The following is a 20,540-nucleotide window of genomic DNA, read 5'->3' as shown; positions in this document are numbered from 1 at the left end:
AATTATTAGTGTCACTGAACACGCGCGCGAGCGTACACCACACAGACACACACACACACATGGCTGATGAAATTTAAACCGAGTGAATATAAACAAATGAGGATGGGACACAGTGAAAGGCCTCGAGATGCCGATCATCTGGTAGGAAAGGTGTAGACTTTTGTGTATGAGGGCGACATGGCAGTTGACATCATTAAGGAGACAAATTGCCTGCTGGTAGATATTACAGTATTCAAGTATATATTTGAGGAAAATATTCAGCTGGTTGTTTGCATTCTACATTACATCAATTCTAGCATAAACTTCTCGAAGTGCCAACAGAGAAGGTTTAGAGAACAGAAACAAATATGGAACCAGAATTAAGAGGGTCGAGTTACAGGGAAATGCTGGAGGCCTTAAATTTGCCCAGCATGGAAGAGAGGAGAGTGAACCGAAAAGTTCTTCCAAAGATGTGGGGATAGATAGAGCCAGAGGTCATAATATGAAATTAAAGAAGAAAGTTGTTAGACATAATGTAAAGAAGCATATTACACGAATGGTGGATGAAGAGATTAAACTAAATATAGAAATAATAAAAGCGGACTGTGTTTTAAGTTTATAGAGTACGATGTAAAAAAATGTTTCAGGAGATGGGTTCCAACGAGCTTAAATCTCCTTCCTGGTAAACTACAAATAAAGAATTAAACACACTCACACACGCACACACACACACTGACAAGAATAAAGGATAGGTTCCTTCGATGGATAATAGATTATAATACTAGTGGAAGAGAACAAAAAGTACATGGCAGATTAGCCTTCTCGAAATTGGTTTAGGATACCAATGGAATGCCACATGTTCTCTTGTACCGTAAGTAATCCTGATCAACGTAAATGCTTGCTAAATGGTACCGACTCTTACCTGAATATGTTTACGTGGAATGCAAAGGTCATGAGGGAATTGAAGAGCGAAAAGGATACCATACACCTACAAGGAGTCCCAAACAGATTTCAAAGTTGGTCCATGTATGGCTGAGTAGCCGGCCAGACTGAGGAGCATTAAAGTAGTGCCCAGAACCATCTTACTACCTCCATGTTAGGATTGCTGGCCTTACTCACTGTCCCATCAGAACGGGAAAACAGGCTAGTCCTACCATCTTACGAGCGCAGGACACCTATTCAAACCCCACTTATTTTCTTCACATAAGTTCTCTTGCCATACCCATCATGTTATCATGATAGAATCCAACAAACGTATGTCTCCTAGTCCCTGGCATCATGCTCTGCTAAGAATGTGTGTGTTTCTTCCTGCCTGACTTTACTACCAGTGAGAGAGAGGGCTCAGACAGTAGTAGTACCGGCCCCTCCCACGACCTCTAATATAAGTGACTTTTTTTCTTAACTTTTTACTAACATTTGTGATTTTTCAGGTAACCTATCTTATGGACACCATCTGTCTAGTACCTCTCCTAATATCTTTCTCTCTGAGACCCAAGTGTCTAATGATGTTCTCAGGCCCTTTTTACATGTCCAAATATAATCACCACGATTACGGCTCAACTGTGGTGTTTGTGCTCATCCCAACATCAACACACCAATGGCACGCCTCGAGGACCTTGAGTCCCCAAACTTTGATGTTATTTCGCCCAAGGTTTGTCTCCCAACAACCGCTGTTTTCCTTTGTTTCGTCTGCTGCTCTCAAAAATTCAACAAATCTTTTATCTCTTCTACTATCTAAAGTCCTGCCATGAGGCTGTGACATCCGTTCACCTGCAAGCTGAGATCATCTGCCTATGCGTTTGTAACGTTCACCATGGTTGAATTACTCGCATTCGGATGGTGGGGGGTTGGAGCCCCTCACGCCCTCCATTCTCAGTTATCTAATGCAAATTACCTCCCACCCTACTCATATTCCTGACCGCTGCGACCACTCTCCTAATATTCTGGATCTGTTTTTCACTTACCCGTCTGTAACTACACAATCTCGCCCATTTGGCTCATGTGATCATACCCGCGTAAATGTATGTATCTATTTTAATGGCACCTTCCCTTCCAGCAGCCCCCTTTAAACGTAAATATGTGCACCTCAACAAAGTTGACTGGAATAACTTGCGAAAATTCTTTCCTAACTTCTCTTGGGCAAATTGCTCTCTCTTATGCAGTGATGCTCAATATTACCGCCGGACGCCCGGGCCTGACATCACCTAGGTTGTGAGCTGACATCACCAGGAGTGTACCCCGGGCCTACCGTCACCAGTGATACTAGTTACCCATGTCTAACATTTCAAGGTGTATTCCTCGTGCCTGACATCACTAGGTGTAAGGCCTGTGCCTGACATTGCAAGGAATGTGACCCGTGCTTGACGTCACTAGGGATATGTCCCGGGCCCGACTTCACCAGAGATATAGCCCATTCCTCACATCATGAGCAGTGGGACCCTGACCTGGCGCATACCTAACGTCATGAAGAATGTGGCTCGGTCCTGACATCACTTGAGCTGTGGCCCGTACCTGTTAACACCATGAGTGTGGCCCATGCTTAACACCACCCGGGAAGTAGCCTGGGTCTGATGTAATCATGGGTTGATCCGAGCATGACATCACAAGAGATGTGGCCTGTGCCTGACATAACTGCGGGTGTAGAACGTACCTGAACACCATCATGTGTTCAAAGTAATTCTGAGACCACAAACTGTGAGTGGGTATGTAGCACTGCACTTACCTGATCATGTAACGAGGAGAGACAAGTAGTGTGTTTAGTGGAGACTTCAGTGGAGAACTGAGTTCCTGCCAGCGTGGCCGCTCTTTATATATCCCTGGGCCACACTGCCGAGCACTTACGTCAGTGTCATACATCATAGCCAACACCATGAAATATAACATCTCGAGAACACCAAGGTAAGCGGCAAACTTTAGAATTGGTGATTCAGGGAACAAATGACCACTTGAGCAGTGGACCCACGCGACCACGGACTTCCCCCGTCTTCCCCCAGACATACTGTCGGGCTGTGGGAGAGCTCCCACCACCGAGGAACAGAGCGTCCGGCTGCACTGGAGTGCTCCACGGGGGACGAGATTTCCAGTCCTTCTCCAGATAGAGTCCGGCTGCGGTGGAATCCCCCTAAGGTACGAAATGCCCACTCCTCCCGCAGAAACACCAGTCGGCTGTGATGGAGACACCCCTGGGGCCGGACTTTCCACATACAGAGCCCAGCTGCTGGAAAACAATACCCACCTCCCCGAGGAGGGAACACCAGTCCAACCCAAGACTAAATATACAACGTAGATTTGTGACAAGTCTTCCAGATGTTTGTAGCTGAGGTAAATATGTGATATACAGCAGGGTTGGCATAGTCCATTGGTGCAGGTCACAACACGTGATGTGCGGTTGTACTACTAAAGGAGGAAACACTCAGCGTGTACTACTAAGGGAGGAAACACCCCGGGTGTACTACTAAGGGAGGAAACACCCATGTTGTACTACTGAGGGAGGAAACACTCAGGTTATACTACCAAGGGAGGAAACACTCAGGTTGTTCTACCAAAGGAGGAAACACTCATGTTACTACCAAGGGAGGAAACACTCAGGTTATACGACCAAGGGAGGAAACACTCAGGTTGTTCTACCAAAGGAGGAAACACTCAGGTTGTACTACCAAGGGAGGAAACACTCAGATTGTGCTACCACGGGAGGAAACGCTCATGTTGTTCTACCAAGGGAGGAAACACTCAGGTTGTTCTACCAAAGGAGGAAACACTCAGGTTGTACTACCAAGGGAGGAAACACTCAGATTGTACTACCACGGGAGGAAACGCTCATGTTGTACTACCAAGGGAGGAAACACTCATGTTATACTACCAAGGGAGGAAACACTCAGGTTGTTCTACCAAAGGAGGAAACACTCATGTTGTACTACCAAGGGAGGAAACACTCAGATTGTACTACCAAGGGAGGAAACACTCAGATTGTACTACCAAGGGAGGAAACACTCAGGTTATACTACCAAGGGAGGAAACACTTAGGTTGTACTACCAAGGGAGGAAACACTCAGGTTATACTACCAAGGGAGGAAACACTCAGGTTGTTCTACCAAGGGAGGAAACACTCAGATTGTACTACCAAGGGAGGAAACACTCATGTTTTACTACCAAGGGAGGAAACACTCAGGTTGTTCTACCAAGGGAGGAAACACTCAGATTGTACTACCAAGGGAGGAAACACTCAGGTTATACTACCAAGGGAGGAAACACTCAGATTGTACTACCAAGGGAGGAAACACTCAGGTTATACTACCAAGGCAGGAAACACTCAGATTGTACTACCAAGGGAGGAAACACTCAGGTTGTACTACCAAGGGAGAAAACACTCTGATTGTACTACCAAGGGAGGAAACACTCAGGTTATACTACCAAGGGAGGAAACACTTAGGTTGTACTATCAAGGGAGGAAACACTCAGGTTATACTACCAAGGGAGGAAACACTCAGGTTGTTCTACCAAAGGAGGAAACACTCATGTTGTACTACCAAGGGAGGAAACACTCATGTTGTACTACCAAGGGAGGAAACACTCAGGTTATACTACCAAGGGAGGAAACACTCAGGTTGTTCTACCAAAGGAGGAAACACTCATGTTGTACTACCAAGGGAGGAAACACTCAGGTTATACTACCAAGGGAGGAAACACTCAGTTGTTCTACCAAAGGAGGAAACACTCATGTTGTACTACCAACGGAGGAAACACTCATGTTGTACTACCAAGGGAGGAAACACTCAGGTTATACTACCAAGGGAGGAAACACTCAGGTTGTTCTACCAAAGGAGGAAACACTCATGTTGTACTACCAAGGGAGGAAACACTCAGATTGTACTACCAAGGGAGGAAACACTCAGATTGTACTACCAAGGGAGGAAACACTCAGGTTATACTACCAAGGGAGGAAACACTCAGGTTGTTCTACCAAGGGAGGAAACACTCAGATTGTACTACCAAGGGAGGAAACACTCAGGTTATACTACCAAGGGAGGAAACACTCAGATTGTACTACCAAGGGAGGAAACACTCAGGTTATACTACCAAGGGAGGAAACACTCAGATTGTACTACCAAGGGAGGAAACACTCAGGTTATACTACCGAGGGAGGAAACACTCAGATTGTACTACCAAGGGAGGAAACACTCAGGATGTACTACCAAGGGAGGAAACACTCAGGTTGTACTACCAAGGGAGGAAACACTCAGGTTATACTACCAAGGGAGGAAACACTCAGGTTGTTCTACCAAAGGAGGAAACACTCATGTTGTACTACCAAGGGAGGAAACACTCAGATTGTACTACCAAGGGAGGAAACACTCAGATTGTACTACCAAGGGAGGAAACACTTAGGTTGTGCTACCAAGGGAGGAAACACTCATGTTGTACTACCAAGGGAGGAAACACTCATGTTGTACTACCAAGGGAGGAAACACTCATGTTGTACTACCAAGGGAGGAAACACTCATGTTGTACTACCAAGGGAGGAAACACTCAGATTGTACTACCAAGGGAGGAAACACTCAGATTGTACTACCACGGGAGGAAACTCTCATGTTGTTCTACCAAGGGAGGAAACACTCAGGTTATACTACCAAGGGAGGAAACACTCAGGTTGGTCTACCAAAGGAGGAAACACTCAGATTGTACTACCAAGAGAGGAAACACTCAGGTTGTACTACCAAGGGAGGAAACACTCAGGTTGTACTACCAAGGGAGGAAACACTCAGGTTACACTACCAAGGGAGGAAACACTCAGGTTGTACTACCAAGGGAGGAAACACTCAGGTTGTACTACCAAGGGAGGAAACACTCAGTTTATACTACCAAGGGAGGAAACACTCCCAGTACTAGGTTCATATCCCCTACCTACCAGCACCAGAAACATCCCTTCCTCCCTCCCAGCAGCACCAGGAACATCCCCCTGCCTACAAGCGCCAGGACCATCACCCTCCCCCTCTCCTACCAGCACCAGGACCCATCCTCCCTTCGAACACCAGGACCCATCCTCTCTCCAAACACCGAGACCCATCCTCCCTCTGAACACCAGGACCCATCGTCCCTCTGAACACCAGGACCCATCCTCCCTTCGAACACCAGGACCCATCCTCCCTTCGAACACCAGGACCCATCCTCTCTCCAAACACCGAGACCCATCCTCCCTCTGAACACCAGGACCCATCGTCCCTCTGAACACCAGGACCCATCCTCCCTCTGAACACCAGGACCCATCCTCCCTTCGAACACCAGGACCCATCCTCTCTCCAAACACCGAGACCCATCCTCCCTCTGAACACCAGGACCCATCCTCCCTCTGAACACCAGGACCCATCCTCCCTCTGAACACCAGGACCCATCCTCCCTCTGAACGCCAGGACCCATCCTCCCTCTGAACACCAGGACCCATCCTCCCTCTGAACACCAGGACCCATCCTCCCTCTGAACTCCAGGACCCATCCTCCCTCTGAACACCAGGACCCATCCTCCCTCTGAACACCAGGACCCATCCTCCCTCTGAACACCAGGACCCATCCTCCCTCTGAACTCCAGGACCCATCCTCCCTCCGAACGCCAGGACCCACCCTCCCTCTGAACACCAGGACCCATCCTCCCTCTGAACTCCAGGACCCATCCTCCCTCTGAACACCAGGACCCATCCTCCCTCTGAACACCAGGACCCATCCTCCCTCTGAACACCAGGACCCATCCTCCCTCTGAACACCAGGACCCATCCTCCCTCTGAACACCAGGACCCATCCTCCCTCTGAACGCCAGGACCCATCCTCCCTCTGAACACCAGGACCCATCCTCCCTCTGAACACCAGGACCCATCCTCCCTCTGAACTCCAGGACCCATCCTCCCTCTGAACACCAGGACCCATCCTCCCTCTGAACACCAGGACCCATCCTCCCTCTGAACACCAGGACCCATCCTCCCTCTGAACACCAGGACTCATCCTCCCTCTGAACTCCAGGACCCATCCTCCCTCCGAACGCCAGGACCCATCCTCCCTCTGAACACCAGGACCCATCCATTCTCCAAACACCGAGACCCATCCTCCCTCTGAACACCAGGACCCATCCTCCCTCTGAACACCAGGACCCATCCTCCCTCTGAACTCCAGGACCCATCCTCCCTCCGAACGCCAGGACCCATCCTCCCTCTGAACACCAGGACCCATCCTCCCTCTGAACTCCAGGACCCATCCTCCCTCCGAACGCCAGGACCCATCCTCCCTCTGAACACCAGGACCCATCCTCCCTCTGAACACCAGGACCCATCCTCCCTCTGAACACCAGGACCCATCCATTCTCCAAACACCGAGACCCATCCTCCCTCTGAACACCAGGACCCATCCTCCCTCTGAACACCAGGACCCATCCTCCCTCTGAACTCCAGGACCCATCCTCCCTCCGAACGCCAGGACCCATCCTCCCTCTGAACACCAGGACCCATCCTCCCTCTGAACTCCAGGACCCATCCTCCCTCCGAACGCCAGGACCCATCCTCCCTCTGAACACCAGGACCCATCCTCCCTCTGAACACCAGGACCCATCCTCCCTCTGAACACCAGGACCCATCCTCCCTCTGAACACCAGGACCCATCCATTCTCCAAACACCGAGACCCATCCTCCCTCTGAACACCAGGACCCATCCTCCCTCTGAACACCAGGACCCATCCTCTCTCCAAACACCGAGACCCATCCTCCTTCTGAACACCAGGACCCATCCTCCCTCCGAACGCCAGGACCCATCCTCTCAACCAGCACCAGGAACCATCCTCTTTCCAAGACCCAGGACCCATCCTTCCTCCAAGCGCCAGGAACCATCCTTTTCTCCAAGCACAAGAACCCATCCTCCCTCCTGCACCAGGAAGCTTTCTCCCTCCCTCCCTCCTCACCACCAAGGCCTATCCTCTCCCAGCACCAGGAACCCTCCCTCCTTCTCAGCATCAGGATCCGCCCTCACCACTTGGCCTTGACCTTGCCTTTCAACCCCCCCCCCCCCCCCATCACGACTGTACTTGTCCTCACCCACACCTCCGACGCACAACACTCCAGACACCTTCACAAACCAGTTATATGGCACAACGACAATCCACGCACCTTCACAAGTCAGATATATGGCACAGTAACACTCCAAGCACCCTCACAATCTGAATATATGACACAGCAGCACTCCACACACATTCACAAGCAGTTATATAGCACAGTAACACTCCAGTCACCCTCACAAACCAAATATATGGCACGACAACACTCCAGACACCCTCACACTATAGATGTGGTACAACAACACTACAGACACCCTCACACACCAGATGTGGCACAACAACACTACAGACACCATCACACTGTAGCTGTGGCACAGCAACACTACAGACACCCCTCACACTTTAGATGTGACACAGCAAGACTACAGACACCCTCACATTGTAGATGTGGCATAACAACACTACAGACACCATCACACACCAGATATGGCACAGCAACACTACAGACACCCTCACACACCAGATGTGGCACAACAACACTACAGACACCCTCACACACCAGATGTGGCACAACAACACTACAGACACCATCACACTGTAGCTGTGGCACAGCAACACTACAGACACCCCTCACACTTTAGATGTGACACAGCAAGACTACAGACACCCTCACATTGTAGATGTGGCACAACAACACTACAGACACCATCACACACCAGATATGGCACAGCAACACTACAGACACCATCACACACTAGATGTGACACAACAACACTACAGACACCATCACACTGTAGATGTGACACGACAACACTACAGACACCATCACACACCAGATATGGCACAGCAACACTACAGACACCATCACACACTAGATGTGACACAACAACACTACAGACACCATCACACTGTAGATGTGACACGACAACACTACAGACACCATCACACACTAGATGTGACACAACAACACTACAGACACCATTGACACTGTAGATGTGGCACAGCAACACTACAGAAACCATCACACTGTAGATGTGGCACAACAACACTACATACACCATCACTCACTAGATATGTAGCACAGGAACATTCCATAAAACCTCACACACACCTGAGGTGTGGCATCACGGTGCTTGTGCTGGCTCGAGCAGGGGACCATGTCGCTTGACCCAACTTGATTGATCTGGAAGTGTGAGGCGAAGGATTATCCAGTATCTCGCTGTTGTGCCTACACTGTGGCTCGTGGGGGGTTGGTGTTGCCCGCCTCAGGTGGAGTCTACAGGGGTACATGTCTTCCTGGCTCCTTTAATAGTCATCTTACGCAGAGGGACCTGTCGTCGTGCCTCCACTTGTCGTCTAACACAGGGAGACCAGGCTTCTCCACTGGTCGTCTGACACATGGGGACCTTTCGTCGCCTGGCTCCTACATTTGTTGTCTAACGCAGGGTAACTCATGACGTCTAACTTTTTCATCGCACTTACAGCTACAGTCTCTTTGAAACAAGCTTTCCAAAGATAAAGAATATAAATAAAGAAGGGAGGTGCTTGTTCTCGCTAATGGTAGCAATGCCTTGGTGACAGAGGTCAGCTTCACTCCAGCGAGGCTGTGTTGCGGGATTCCCCAACAAGTGTGTGTGTAAACAGGTCAGCTGACTTATAAACGAAATTCTGGGAAAGACGTCCGTCCGTGACGTGGGCCCCCTCCCGCATGCCGTCCCTGCCGGCAGACATAAGTGAACTTTCCAGTTTTGGTCCGGATGTTTGGTTGTGTGTCTCAGGTGTGTGTGTGTGTTGTAAGACGACACCTAGAAGTTACACACAAGAACAGAGGTCAGAAGCTGAAGATGGAGGTCATGGTAAGGTCAGAGGCTGAAGGTAGAGGTCATGGTAAGGTCAGAGGCTGAAGGTAGAGGTCATGGTAAGGTCAGAGGCTGAAGGTAGAGGTCATGGTAAGGTCAGAGGCTGAAGATAGAGGTCATGGTAAGGTCAGAGGCTGAAGGTAGGGGTCATGGTAAGGTCAGAGGCTGAAGATAGAGGTCATGGTAAGGTCAGAGGCTGAAGGTAGAGGTCATGGTAAGGTCAGAGGCTGAAGGTAGAGGTCATGGTAAGGTCAGAGGCTGAAGGTAGAGGTCATGGTAAGGTCAGAGGCTGAAGGTAGAGGTCATGGTAAGGTCAGAGGCTGAAGGTAGAGGTCATGGTAAGGTCAGAGGCTGAAGGTAGAGGTCATGGTAAGGTCAGAGGCGGAAGATAGAGGTCATGGTAAGGTCAGAGGCTGAAGGTAGAGGTCATAGTAAGGTCCCACCACCACACCCTGTTCCACCTCCACAACCTCTCCCACTACCAAATCCTGTCCCACCATCGCAGTCTCACCCACCAACGCAACCTATCCCACCACCACAACCTGTCCCAACACCATAACCTGTCCCAACACCATAACCTGTCCCAACACCATAACCTGTCCCACCACCACAACCTGTCCCAACACCATAACCTGTCCCTCCATCACAACCTGTTCTGCCACCATTTCTTGTCCCACCACCACAACCTGTCCCAACACCACAACTTGTCCCACCATCACAACCTGTCCCACCACCACAACCTTTCACTACCACAACCTGTTTTACCATCATAACCTGTTCCACCATCACAGCCTATCCCACCACCACCACCACCACCATTACTGTTGACGTGGCAGTGGTGGTGCACTCCACCACCACCATACTTAAAATGGTCGTGGGCCCCACCACCACCACAGATGACGTGGTAGTGATGATGTTCTCCACCACCACCACCACCACAGTTGACGAGTCAGCGGTGCTGTGCTCAGGAGGGCTGGCTGTTCCTGCGTCGCGAGTGGATCTTCCCCAGTAGGTGTCGGCTCACGTCCGCGGTAAGTACCGTTCTCTCTCTCTCCTGTTGGTCCTACCACCTCCCAGAGTTTCTGTTGGTCCTACCACCTCCCAGAGTTTCTGTTGGTCCTACCACCTCCTTGGGCTCCTGTTGGTCCTACCACCTCCCAGAGTTCCTGTTGGTCCTACCACCTCCCAGGGCTCCTGTTGGTCCTACCACCTCCCAGGGTTCCTGTTGGTCCTACCACCTCCCAGGGCTCCTGTTGGTCCTACCACCTCCCAGAGCTCCTGTTGGTCCTACCACCTCCCAGAGTTCCTGTTGGTCCTACCACCTCCCAGGGCTCCTGTTGGTCCTACCACCTCCCAGAGCTCCTGTTGGTCCCACCACCTCTCAGAGTTCCTGTTGGTCCTACCACCTGCCAGGGCTCCTGTTGGTCCTACCACCTCCCAGAGTTCCTGTTGGACCTACCACCTCCCAGAGTTCCTGTTGGTCCTACCACCTCCCAGGGCTCCTGTTGGTCCTACCACCTCCCAGGGCTCCTGTTGGTCCTACCACCTCCCAGGGCTCCTGTTGGTCCTACCACCTCCCAGGGCTCCTGTTGGTCCTACCACCTCCCAGGGTTCCTGTTGGTCCTACCACCTCCCAGGGCTCCTGTTGGTCCTACCACCTCCCAGGGCTCCTGTTGGTCCTACCACCTCCCAGGGCTCCTGTTGGTCCTACCACCTCCCAGACCTCCTGTTGGTCCTACCACCTCCCAGGGCTCCTGTTGGTCCTACCACCTCCCTGGGCTCCTGTTGGACCTACCACCTCCCAGAGCTCCTGTTGGTCCTACCACCTCCCAGAGCTCCTGTTGGTCCTACCGCCTCCCAGAGCTCCTGTTGGTCCTACCACCTCCCAGGGCTCCTGTTGGTCCTACCACCTCCCAGAGCTCCTGTTGGTCCTACCACCTCCCAGAGTTCCTGTTGGTCCTACCACCTCCCAGAGCTCCTGTTGGTCCTACCACCTCCCAGAGCTCCTGTTGGTCCTACCACCTCCCAGGGCTCCTGTTGGTCCTACCACCTCCCAGAGTTCCTGTTGGTCCTACCACCTCCCAGAGCTCCTGTTGGACCTACCACCTCCCAGAGCTCCTGTTGGTCCTACCACCTCCCAGGGCTCCTGTTGGTCCAACCACCTCCCAGGATTCCTGTTGGTCCTACCACCTCCCAGACCTCCTGTTGGTCCTACCACCTCCCAGGGCTCCTGTTGGTCCTACCACCTCCCAGGGTTCCTGTTGGTCCTACCACCTCCCTGGGCTCCTGTTGGTCCTACCACCTCCCAGAGCTCCTGTTGGTCCTACCACCTCCCTGGGTTCCTGTTGGTCCTACCACCTCCCAGAGTTCCTGTTGGTCCTACCACCTCCCAGACCTCCTGTTGGTCCTACCACCTCCCAGGGCTCCTGTTGGTCCTACCACCTCCCAGGGTTCCTGTTGGTCCTACCACCTGCCAGAGCTCCTGTTGGTCCTACCACCTCCCAGAGTTCCTGTTGGTCCTACCACCTCCTAGGGCTCCTGTTGGTCCTACCACCTCCCAGAGCTCCTGTTGGTCCTACCACCTCCCAGAGCTCCTGTTGGTCCTACCACCTCCTAGGGCTCCTGTTGGTCCTACCACCTCCCAGAGCTCCTGTTGGTCCTACCACCTGCCAGGGCTCCAGGCTGGTCCTACCACCTGCCAGGGCTCCAGGATGGTCCTACCACCTGCCAGGGCTCCAGGCTGGTCCTACCACCTGCCAGGGCTCCAGGCTGGTCCTACCACCTGCCAGGGCTCCAGGCTGGTCCTACCACCTGCCAGGGTTCCAGGCTGGTCCTACCACCTGCCAGGGCTCCAGGCTGGTTAGGCCTACCACCTGCCAGGGCTCCAGGCTGGTCCTACCACCCCCTGGGGCTGTGGCTCTCACTTTATGCCTTTTTTTGCCCAATGTCTGTGTGAGCAGCGTTTAATTCGTTTTTATTTTGAACTGATTAATTCCTTGTAAGTTTTTAATGTCAGACATTACATTTTTGTGTGTCATCTTGGACAACAGACAGTGTCAGGGTTGTTGACGGAGTAAGCATCAACAACATACATTATCAGCGTCATCAGCAGTCACAGTCGACAAATGAGAACACTTTATGTCGTAGCTAAAAACACTTAGTGTAAGCTGTATGTAAGAGTGTCATCATCGACAACAGTGTCATCATCGTTAACAGTGTCATCATTGTCAACATTGTCATCATCGTCAACCATCATTGTCATCATCGTCAACCATCATTATCATCATCGTCAACCATCATTATCATCATCGTCAACCATCATTATCATCATCGTCAACCATCATTGTCATCATCGTTAACAGTGTCATCTTTGTCAACATTGTCATCATCGTCAACCATCATTGTCATCATCGTCAACCATCATTGTCAACATTGTCATCATCGTCAACCATCATTGTCATCATCGTCAACCATCATTGTCATCATCGTCAACCATCATTGTCATCATCGTTAACAGTGTCATCTTTGTCAACATTGTCATCATCGTCAACCATCATTGTCATCATCGTCAACCATCATTGTCATCATCGTCAACCATCATTGTCATCATCGTTAACCATCATTGTCATCATTGTCATCATCGTCAACCATCATTGTCACCATCGTCAACCATCATTGTCATCATTGTCATCATCGTCAACCATCATTGTCATCATCGTCAACCATCATTGTCATCATTGTCATCATCCTCAACCATCATTGTCACCATCGTCAACCATCATTGTCATCATTGTCATCATCGTCAACCATCATTATCACCATCGTCAACCATCATTGTCATCATCGTCAACCATCACTGCCATCATTGTCACCATCGTCAACCATCATTGTCATCATTGTCATCATCGTCAACCATCATTGTCATCATCGTCAACCATCATTGCCATCATTGTCATCATCGTCACCATCATTGTTCATCATTGTCCATCATCTGTCCAACCACATTGTCACCATCGTCAACCATCATTGTCATCATTGTCATCATCGTCAACCATCATTGCCATCATTGTCATCATCGTCAACCATCATTGTCATCATCGTTAACAATCATTGTCATCATCGTCAACCACCATTGTCATTATCATCATTGTCATCATCGTCAACCATCATTGTCATCATTGTCATCATCGTCAACCATCATTGTCATCATCGTCAACCATCATTGTCATCGTCAACCATCATTGTCATCATCGTTAACAGTGTCATCTTTGTCAACATTGTCATCATCGTCAACCATCATTGTCATCATTGTCATCATCGTCAACCATCATTGTCATCATTGTCATCATCGTCAACCAACATTGTCATCATCGTCAACCATCATTGCCATCATTGTCATCATCGTCAACCATCATTGCCATCATTGTCAACCATCATTGTCATCATTGTCATCATCGTCAACCATCATTGTCCATCATTGTCATCATCGTCAACCATCATTGTCATCATCGTCAACCATCATATGCATCCGTCAACCATCATTGTCATCATCGTCAACCATCACATCATTGTCATCATCGTCAACCATCATTATCATCATCGTCAACCATCATTGTCTCATGTCATCATCGTCAACTCATTGTCATCATCGTCAACCATCATTGTCAATCATTGTCATCATCGTCAACCATCATTATCATCATCGTCAACCATCATTGCATCATTCATCGTCACACCATCATTGTCATCATCGTCAACCCACTCATTGTCATGCATTGTCATCATCGTCAACCATGTCATTCGTCACCAATCATCGTCCACTAACTATCATTGTCATCATCGTCAACCCATCCATGTCATCATCGTCATACCATCATTTTCAATCATCGTCAGCCAGCATGAGCATCATTTGTCATCATCGTCACCATCATTAGTCATCATCGTCAAACCATCATTGTCATCAGTTGTCATCATCGTCAGCCATTGCATCTTATGTCATCATCGTCAACCATCAGTGTCATCATCGTCAACCATCATTGTCATCATTGTCATCAGCGTCAACCATCAGTTATCATTCGTCATCATCGTATCATCATCGGTATCATTTCAACATCGTCAACCCATCATTGTCCATCATTGTCATCATTCGTCAACCATCATTGTCATCATCGTCAACAATCATTGTCATCATTGTCATCATCTTGTCTTAATCATCATTGTCATCATCGTCATCATCTTGTCATCATTGTCATCATCGTCAAACCATCATTTGTCATCATTGTCATCATCGTCAAACCATCATTGTCATCATTGTCATCATCTTCAGTCATCATTTGTCATCATCGTCAACCATCATTGCCTCATTGTCATCAGTCGTCAACCATCATTGTCATCATCGTCAACCATCATTGTCATCATCGTCAACCATCATTGTCATCATTGTCATCATCGTCAACCAACATTATCATCATCGTCAACCATCATTGTCATCATTGTCATCATTGTCACCATTGTCATCATCGTCAACCATCATTGTCATCATCGTCAACCATCATTGTCATCATCGTCAACCACCATTGTCATCATCGTCAACCATCATTATCATCATCGTCAACCATCATTGTCATCTTTGTCATCATCGTCAACCATAATTGTCATCATCGTCAACCATCATTGTCATCATCGTCAACCATCATTGCTATCATTGTCATCATCGTCAACCATCATTATCATCATCGTCAACCATCATTGTCATCATTGTCATCATCGTCAACCATCATTGTCATCATCGTCAACCATCATTGTCATCATTGTCATCATCGTCAACCATCATTGCCATCATTGTCATCATCGTCAACCATCATTGTCATCATCGTCAACCATCATTGTCATCATTGTCATCATCGTCAACCATCATTGTCATCATCGTCAACCATCATTGCATCATTGTCATCATCGTCAACCATCATTATCATCATCGTCAACCATCATTGTCATCATTGTCATCATCGTCAACCATCATTATCATCATCGTCAACCATCATTGTCATCATTGTCATCATCGTCAACCATCATTGTCATCATTGTCATCATCGTCAACCATCATTGCCATCATTGTCATCATCGTCAACCATCATTGTCATCATCGTCAACCATCATTGCCATCATTGTCATCATCGTCAACCATCATTATCATCATCGTCAACCATCATTATCATCATCGTCAACCATCATTATCATCATCGTCAACCATCATTATCATCATCGTCAACCATCATTATCATCATCGTCAACCATCATTGTCATCATCGTCAACCATCATTATCATCATCGTCAACCATCATTGTCATCATTGTCATCATCGTCAACCATCATTGTCATCATTGTCATCATCGTCAACCATCATTATCATCATCGTCAACCATCATTATCATCATCGTCAACCATCATTATCATCAATATTGTCCTTTCCTTCCTGACCCTTCCCCCGCTGCTGAGGCAGTGTTGTTCCTTCTATCCCCCCCCCCCCCTCCCCCCTTTGCTGAGGCATGATGTTCCATCTCTCTTGCTCCACCTCTGGTCTCGCACCAACATGGTGCCAGCTGAAGTATGTAAGGGTTACCATGAGATCCCATCTTAACCTCCTTCCCTGCACTTATCAGTCTTCCCTCAGCCAAACCACGCACCTCCCACCCTCACACACTCCACCACGCACCTCCCACCCTCGCACACTCCACCACGCACCTCTCAACCTCACACACTCCACCACGTACCTCCCACCCTCACACACTCCACCACGCACCTCCCACCCTCACACACTCTACCACGCACCTCCCACCCTCGCACACTCCACCACGCACCTCTCACCCTCACACACTCCACCACGTACCTCCCACCCTCACACACTCCACCACGAACCTCCCACCCTCACACACTCCACCACGCACCTCCCACCCTCACACATTCCACCACGCACTTCCCACCCCTCACACACTCCACCACGTACTTCCCACCCTCACACACTCCACCACGCATCTCCCACCCTCACACACTCCACCACGCACCTCTCACCCTCACACACTCCACCACGCATCTCACACACTCCACCACGTACCTCCCACCCTCACACTCTCCGCCACACACCTCCCACCCTCACACACTCCACCACACACCTCCCACCCTCACACACTCCACCACGCACCTCCCACCCTCACACACTCCACCACGCACCTCTCACCCTCACACACTCCACCACGCACCTCCCACCCTCACACATTCCACCACGCACTTCCCACCCCTCACACACTCCACCACGTACTTCCGACCCTCACACACTCCACCACGCACCTCCCACCCTCACACACTCCACCACGCACCTCTCACCCTCACACACTCCACCACGCATCTCACACACTCCACCACGTACCTCCCACCCTCACACTCTCCGCCACACACCTCCCACCCTCACACACTCCACCACACACCTCCCACCCTCACACACTCCACCACGCACCTCCCACCCTCACACACTCCACCACGCACCTCTCACCCTCACACACTCCACCACGCATCTCACACACTCCACCACGTACCTCCCACCCTCACACACTCCACCACACACCTCCCACCCTCACACACCCCACCACGTACCTCCCACCTCACACACTCCACCACGCACCTTTCATCCTCACACAGGAGCAAGGGTGGGTGTGGATAGTCAGAAGTGGGAGTAGAGGAGTGGGGATCAGGAGTAAGGGTGGGTGTAGGGATCAGGAGTAAGGGTGGGTGTAGGGATCAGGTGGTAATCTCCAGATATTATCATCAGAGGGTAAGTGGCGTCACACAAGAGCACTAGCTGTGGCTTGTCCCTCACCCTGTGTGTGACGCAAACCCTGCATGGAGGATTACTTATATGAGAGTGAGCGAGGCAGCTGTGAAACAGACAGGGATGGAGGTGATAGTGAATGAGACAGGTGTGAGGCATATAGATGTAAAGGAGACAAGGATGAGGGAGGCATATGTGAAGAGGGAAAGTGTGAGTGAGGGAGGGGTGTAAGGGTCTGTGAGAGAAGCAGTTATATAGAAGAGATAGACATTAGGAGAGCTGATGATTTTTTTTTTTTTTTTTTTATGTTGAAGGCTCCAGTCACGGACAAAAGTCCACATCAAGGCCGGGCCTTAATTGAATTATAGAGAATTATGAAACGGAAAAAGAAAAGACCAAGGAAAGTATTTACGAATTGTGGAGGAAGTGGAAGACCTGTCCTTTGAAATGTGCGAGGTCTTAGTTATTGGGAAAAACATGAGAATGTAGAGGGTTCCAAAGCTTCGAGGTGCAGGGAAAGAAGCAGTTATCAGAACCACCCACCCTTGAGTCGCCGATGGCCACACAATAATCATGTGACGCAGTAGCTTTTCGAGTATTACGTGGTCTAGCCTGGTGGTGGGGGCACAAAGACAGACAGCTCTTGGGAGCAAAAACCAAAGTAATACCTATAGAAGAGGGAAAGTAAACAAACATTGCGGCGTAGGGCAAGGGGGTCAAGTTTGGAAGTTACCCTGGGACATTTAATAAGTCGGATCACTTACGACTCGGTTCTGTCAAGTGAGCATACAGAGCTGGAGCCACCCCAGATGTGGCAGCAGTACTCCATGCAAAAGCGAATGCAATCCCTTGTATAAACGGAACAACTGTTCAGAAGAGAAATTTCGACGTCTAAACAGGACACCCTACTTCTTAGAGGCAGACTTAGCTATTCCTGTATTGTGGGCTTCCCAAGGAAGAGTGATGTTACCGTAATACCAAGTATGTTCATTTAGTCAAGAGGTGGAATTACAGAACCGTCAAAGGAGAGACGAGAGTGTTTTCGATAGAGAGATGGGTAGAATTTGGGTATGGGAAGCATTAAGCTTAACAAGATTTTGTCCACATCCACATCTCGTCCAAGTCTGAGGTTATTGAGGAAGCTGTGTCGAGACACGATGCAGATCGAGTGGGAGAAGAGGGAGAAGAATTGAAGGATGTAGATAAATGCAGTGTTGAGTCATCAGCGTATGAATGCATTATTTATGGAGAGAAAACGTTGAAAAAGGGAGAAGTGTAGGGGACAGGGTAGAACCTTGAGGGATACCGCTGTTAATGTATTAAAGGGAGGGAAGCTGATCCATCAACAACCACAGAGATAGATCAGCCGGAGAGGAAGCTAGATATGAAGGAGCAAAGTGAGGGAGGGAAGCTTAGAAATGAGACCTCGATGCCAATCCCTATCAAAAGCCTTAGATATGTCACGAGGTTATCTTGTCATGATATTATCGGTGGTAGAGACAAGATAGTTCGGCACCTTTCCATTCACCATTCCCTCCGGCTTAACAGCCGGCAGGGAGAAAACTGATACATAAACAATATACTATGGACAAAATATGCTACCATGGAAATTTTACAGGAAAGTGTAAGTGGAAACAGTTCTCTGGTCCAACTGCAGTGGGATTCTCTAGGGATGAACTCAAACAGAAAAAATAGCTCATCATTTAATAAACTTTTTTCTTCTTCTTGAACGAAAAGTATACACCACTAACACCTACATATCTGTATTTATATAACATTTTAATGGTAGAAATAGTCTTTGCACCTTCTACATCTGGTAGTGGTTTTCCAGTGCTCAATACTCAACAGTTGAAAAAGGATTTAGCCTTGTAGCTATTACCGCCATCATTTTCATTTAATACTATTATTTCAGGTTGTTGAATATATATAATGTGATGAAAGTTTCTTACGTAGAAATATTTTACCTTTAACAGTTATATTAGATCTGCGCTGGCGTATTAGGCGTGGGTGAAGGGCCTAATGGAGATGTTGTCAGGTGGAAGAACATTATGTTGTGTTAGAGATGGATGAAAGGCCGACTGGTGATTGTATCGACAAACGGTCGTTGGTCACTCCTGAAGGGAGAGAGGAGATGGATGGAGATATCAGAAGGATCATGGGCCTCCCAGGGATAGGCCGGCAGTAGAGATGGCAGGAACCAGGTGGAATGCGATAGAGACAGATCTCTTCAGTTCAAGTCTAGGAACAAGGATGGGGGAGGTTTAGTTAGTGTCTAAACGCAGGGCCAAGTGTAACAAGTGGAGGAAACGGGTTGTAAAGTATCTGGTTGTATGAGAAACCTTCCGCTGCCATAAACTGTGCTAAACCGACAGCTAGACCCCCCCCCCGGTCCGACGGAGGGCCTCACCCATCCTTTACCAGTACAGCTCTTTCAGTTTAGCTTGATAGATTCCATTCCTGGCACCCCAAAACACCCACACAAAAGATAGCTTTTATCAACACTAATAATACCGGCGATGTAATCGTCGACATACTGTACTTCCATTTAGAGTTACGTCCATTAAGGCATCATTTATCAAGATGATCAGGTAGGAACACGGGTCTTCATCCATATGTTGTGTAAGTGCCTACTAGAAGGTGGATACTTGCTCTTGGAAGCATGCAGCCAAACCATGCCACGTTCACTAAGTAGTATGGAAGCCGTGGAGTGAGAAGTATCTCCTCGCTTTCTTCACGTCATAATTGTTTTGTTTTTTCTTCATATCCACATGTTTTCTATCATCATCCGTCATTCCATCCTCACCCATTTGCTACACCAATTCTCTGACATCTCATCTTTACCTCCTTTC

At 49.0% G+C, this 20,540-nt stretch overlaps 2 protein-coding genes across 2 annotated transcripts in view; one reads left to right on the top strand and one right to left on the bottom strand.

The window, feature by feature from the left end:
• LOC139760760 (astakine-like) overlaps window positions 1-4,678 on the bottom strand; it is a 33,506-nt gene extending 28,828 nt beyond the window's left edge. Inside the window, exon 1 of the mRNA XM_071684312.1 lies at window positions 2,702-4,678. Coding sequence (XP_071540413.1) covers window positions 2,702-2,976 — 275 coding nt within the window. The 5' untranslated portion in view covers window positions 2,977-4,678. The remainder of the gene's footprint in view (window positions 1-2,701) is intronic.
• A 3,035-nt stretch (window positions 4,679-7,713) lies between these two features.
• The window catches only part of LOC139760757 (phosrestin-2-like), a 46,247-nt gene continuing 33,420 nt past the window's right edge, over window positions 7,714-20,540 (top strand). The window contains exon 1 of the mRNA XM_071684303.1: window positions 7,714-10,897. The gene's annotated coding sequence lies outside the window, so the exon portion shown is untranslated. The remainder of the gene's footprint in view (window positions 10,898-20,540) is intronic.

Source organism: Panulirus ornatus, chromosome 38 (assembly GCF_036320965.1).
Source record: "Panulirus ornatus isolate Po-2019 chromosome 38, ASM3632096v1, whole genome shotgun sequence".
Taxonomy (NCBI): Eukaryota; Metazoa; Arthropoda; class Malacostraca; order Decapoda; family Palinuridae; genus Panulirus; species Panulirus ornatus.
This window is presented reverse-complemented; position numbering and strand designations above follow the sequence as displayed.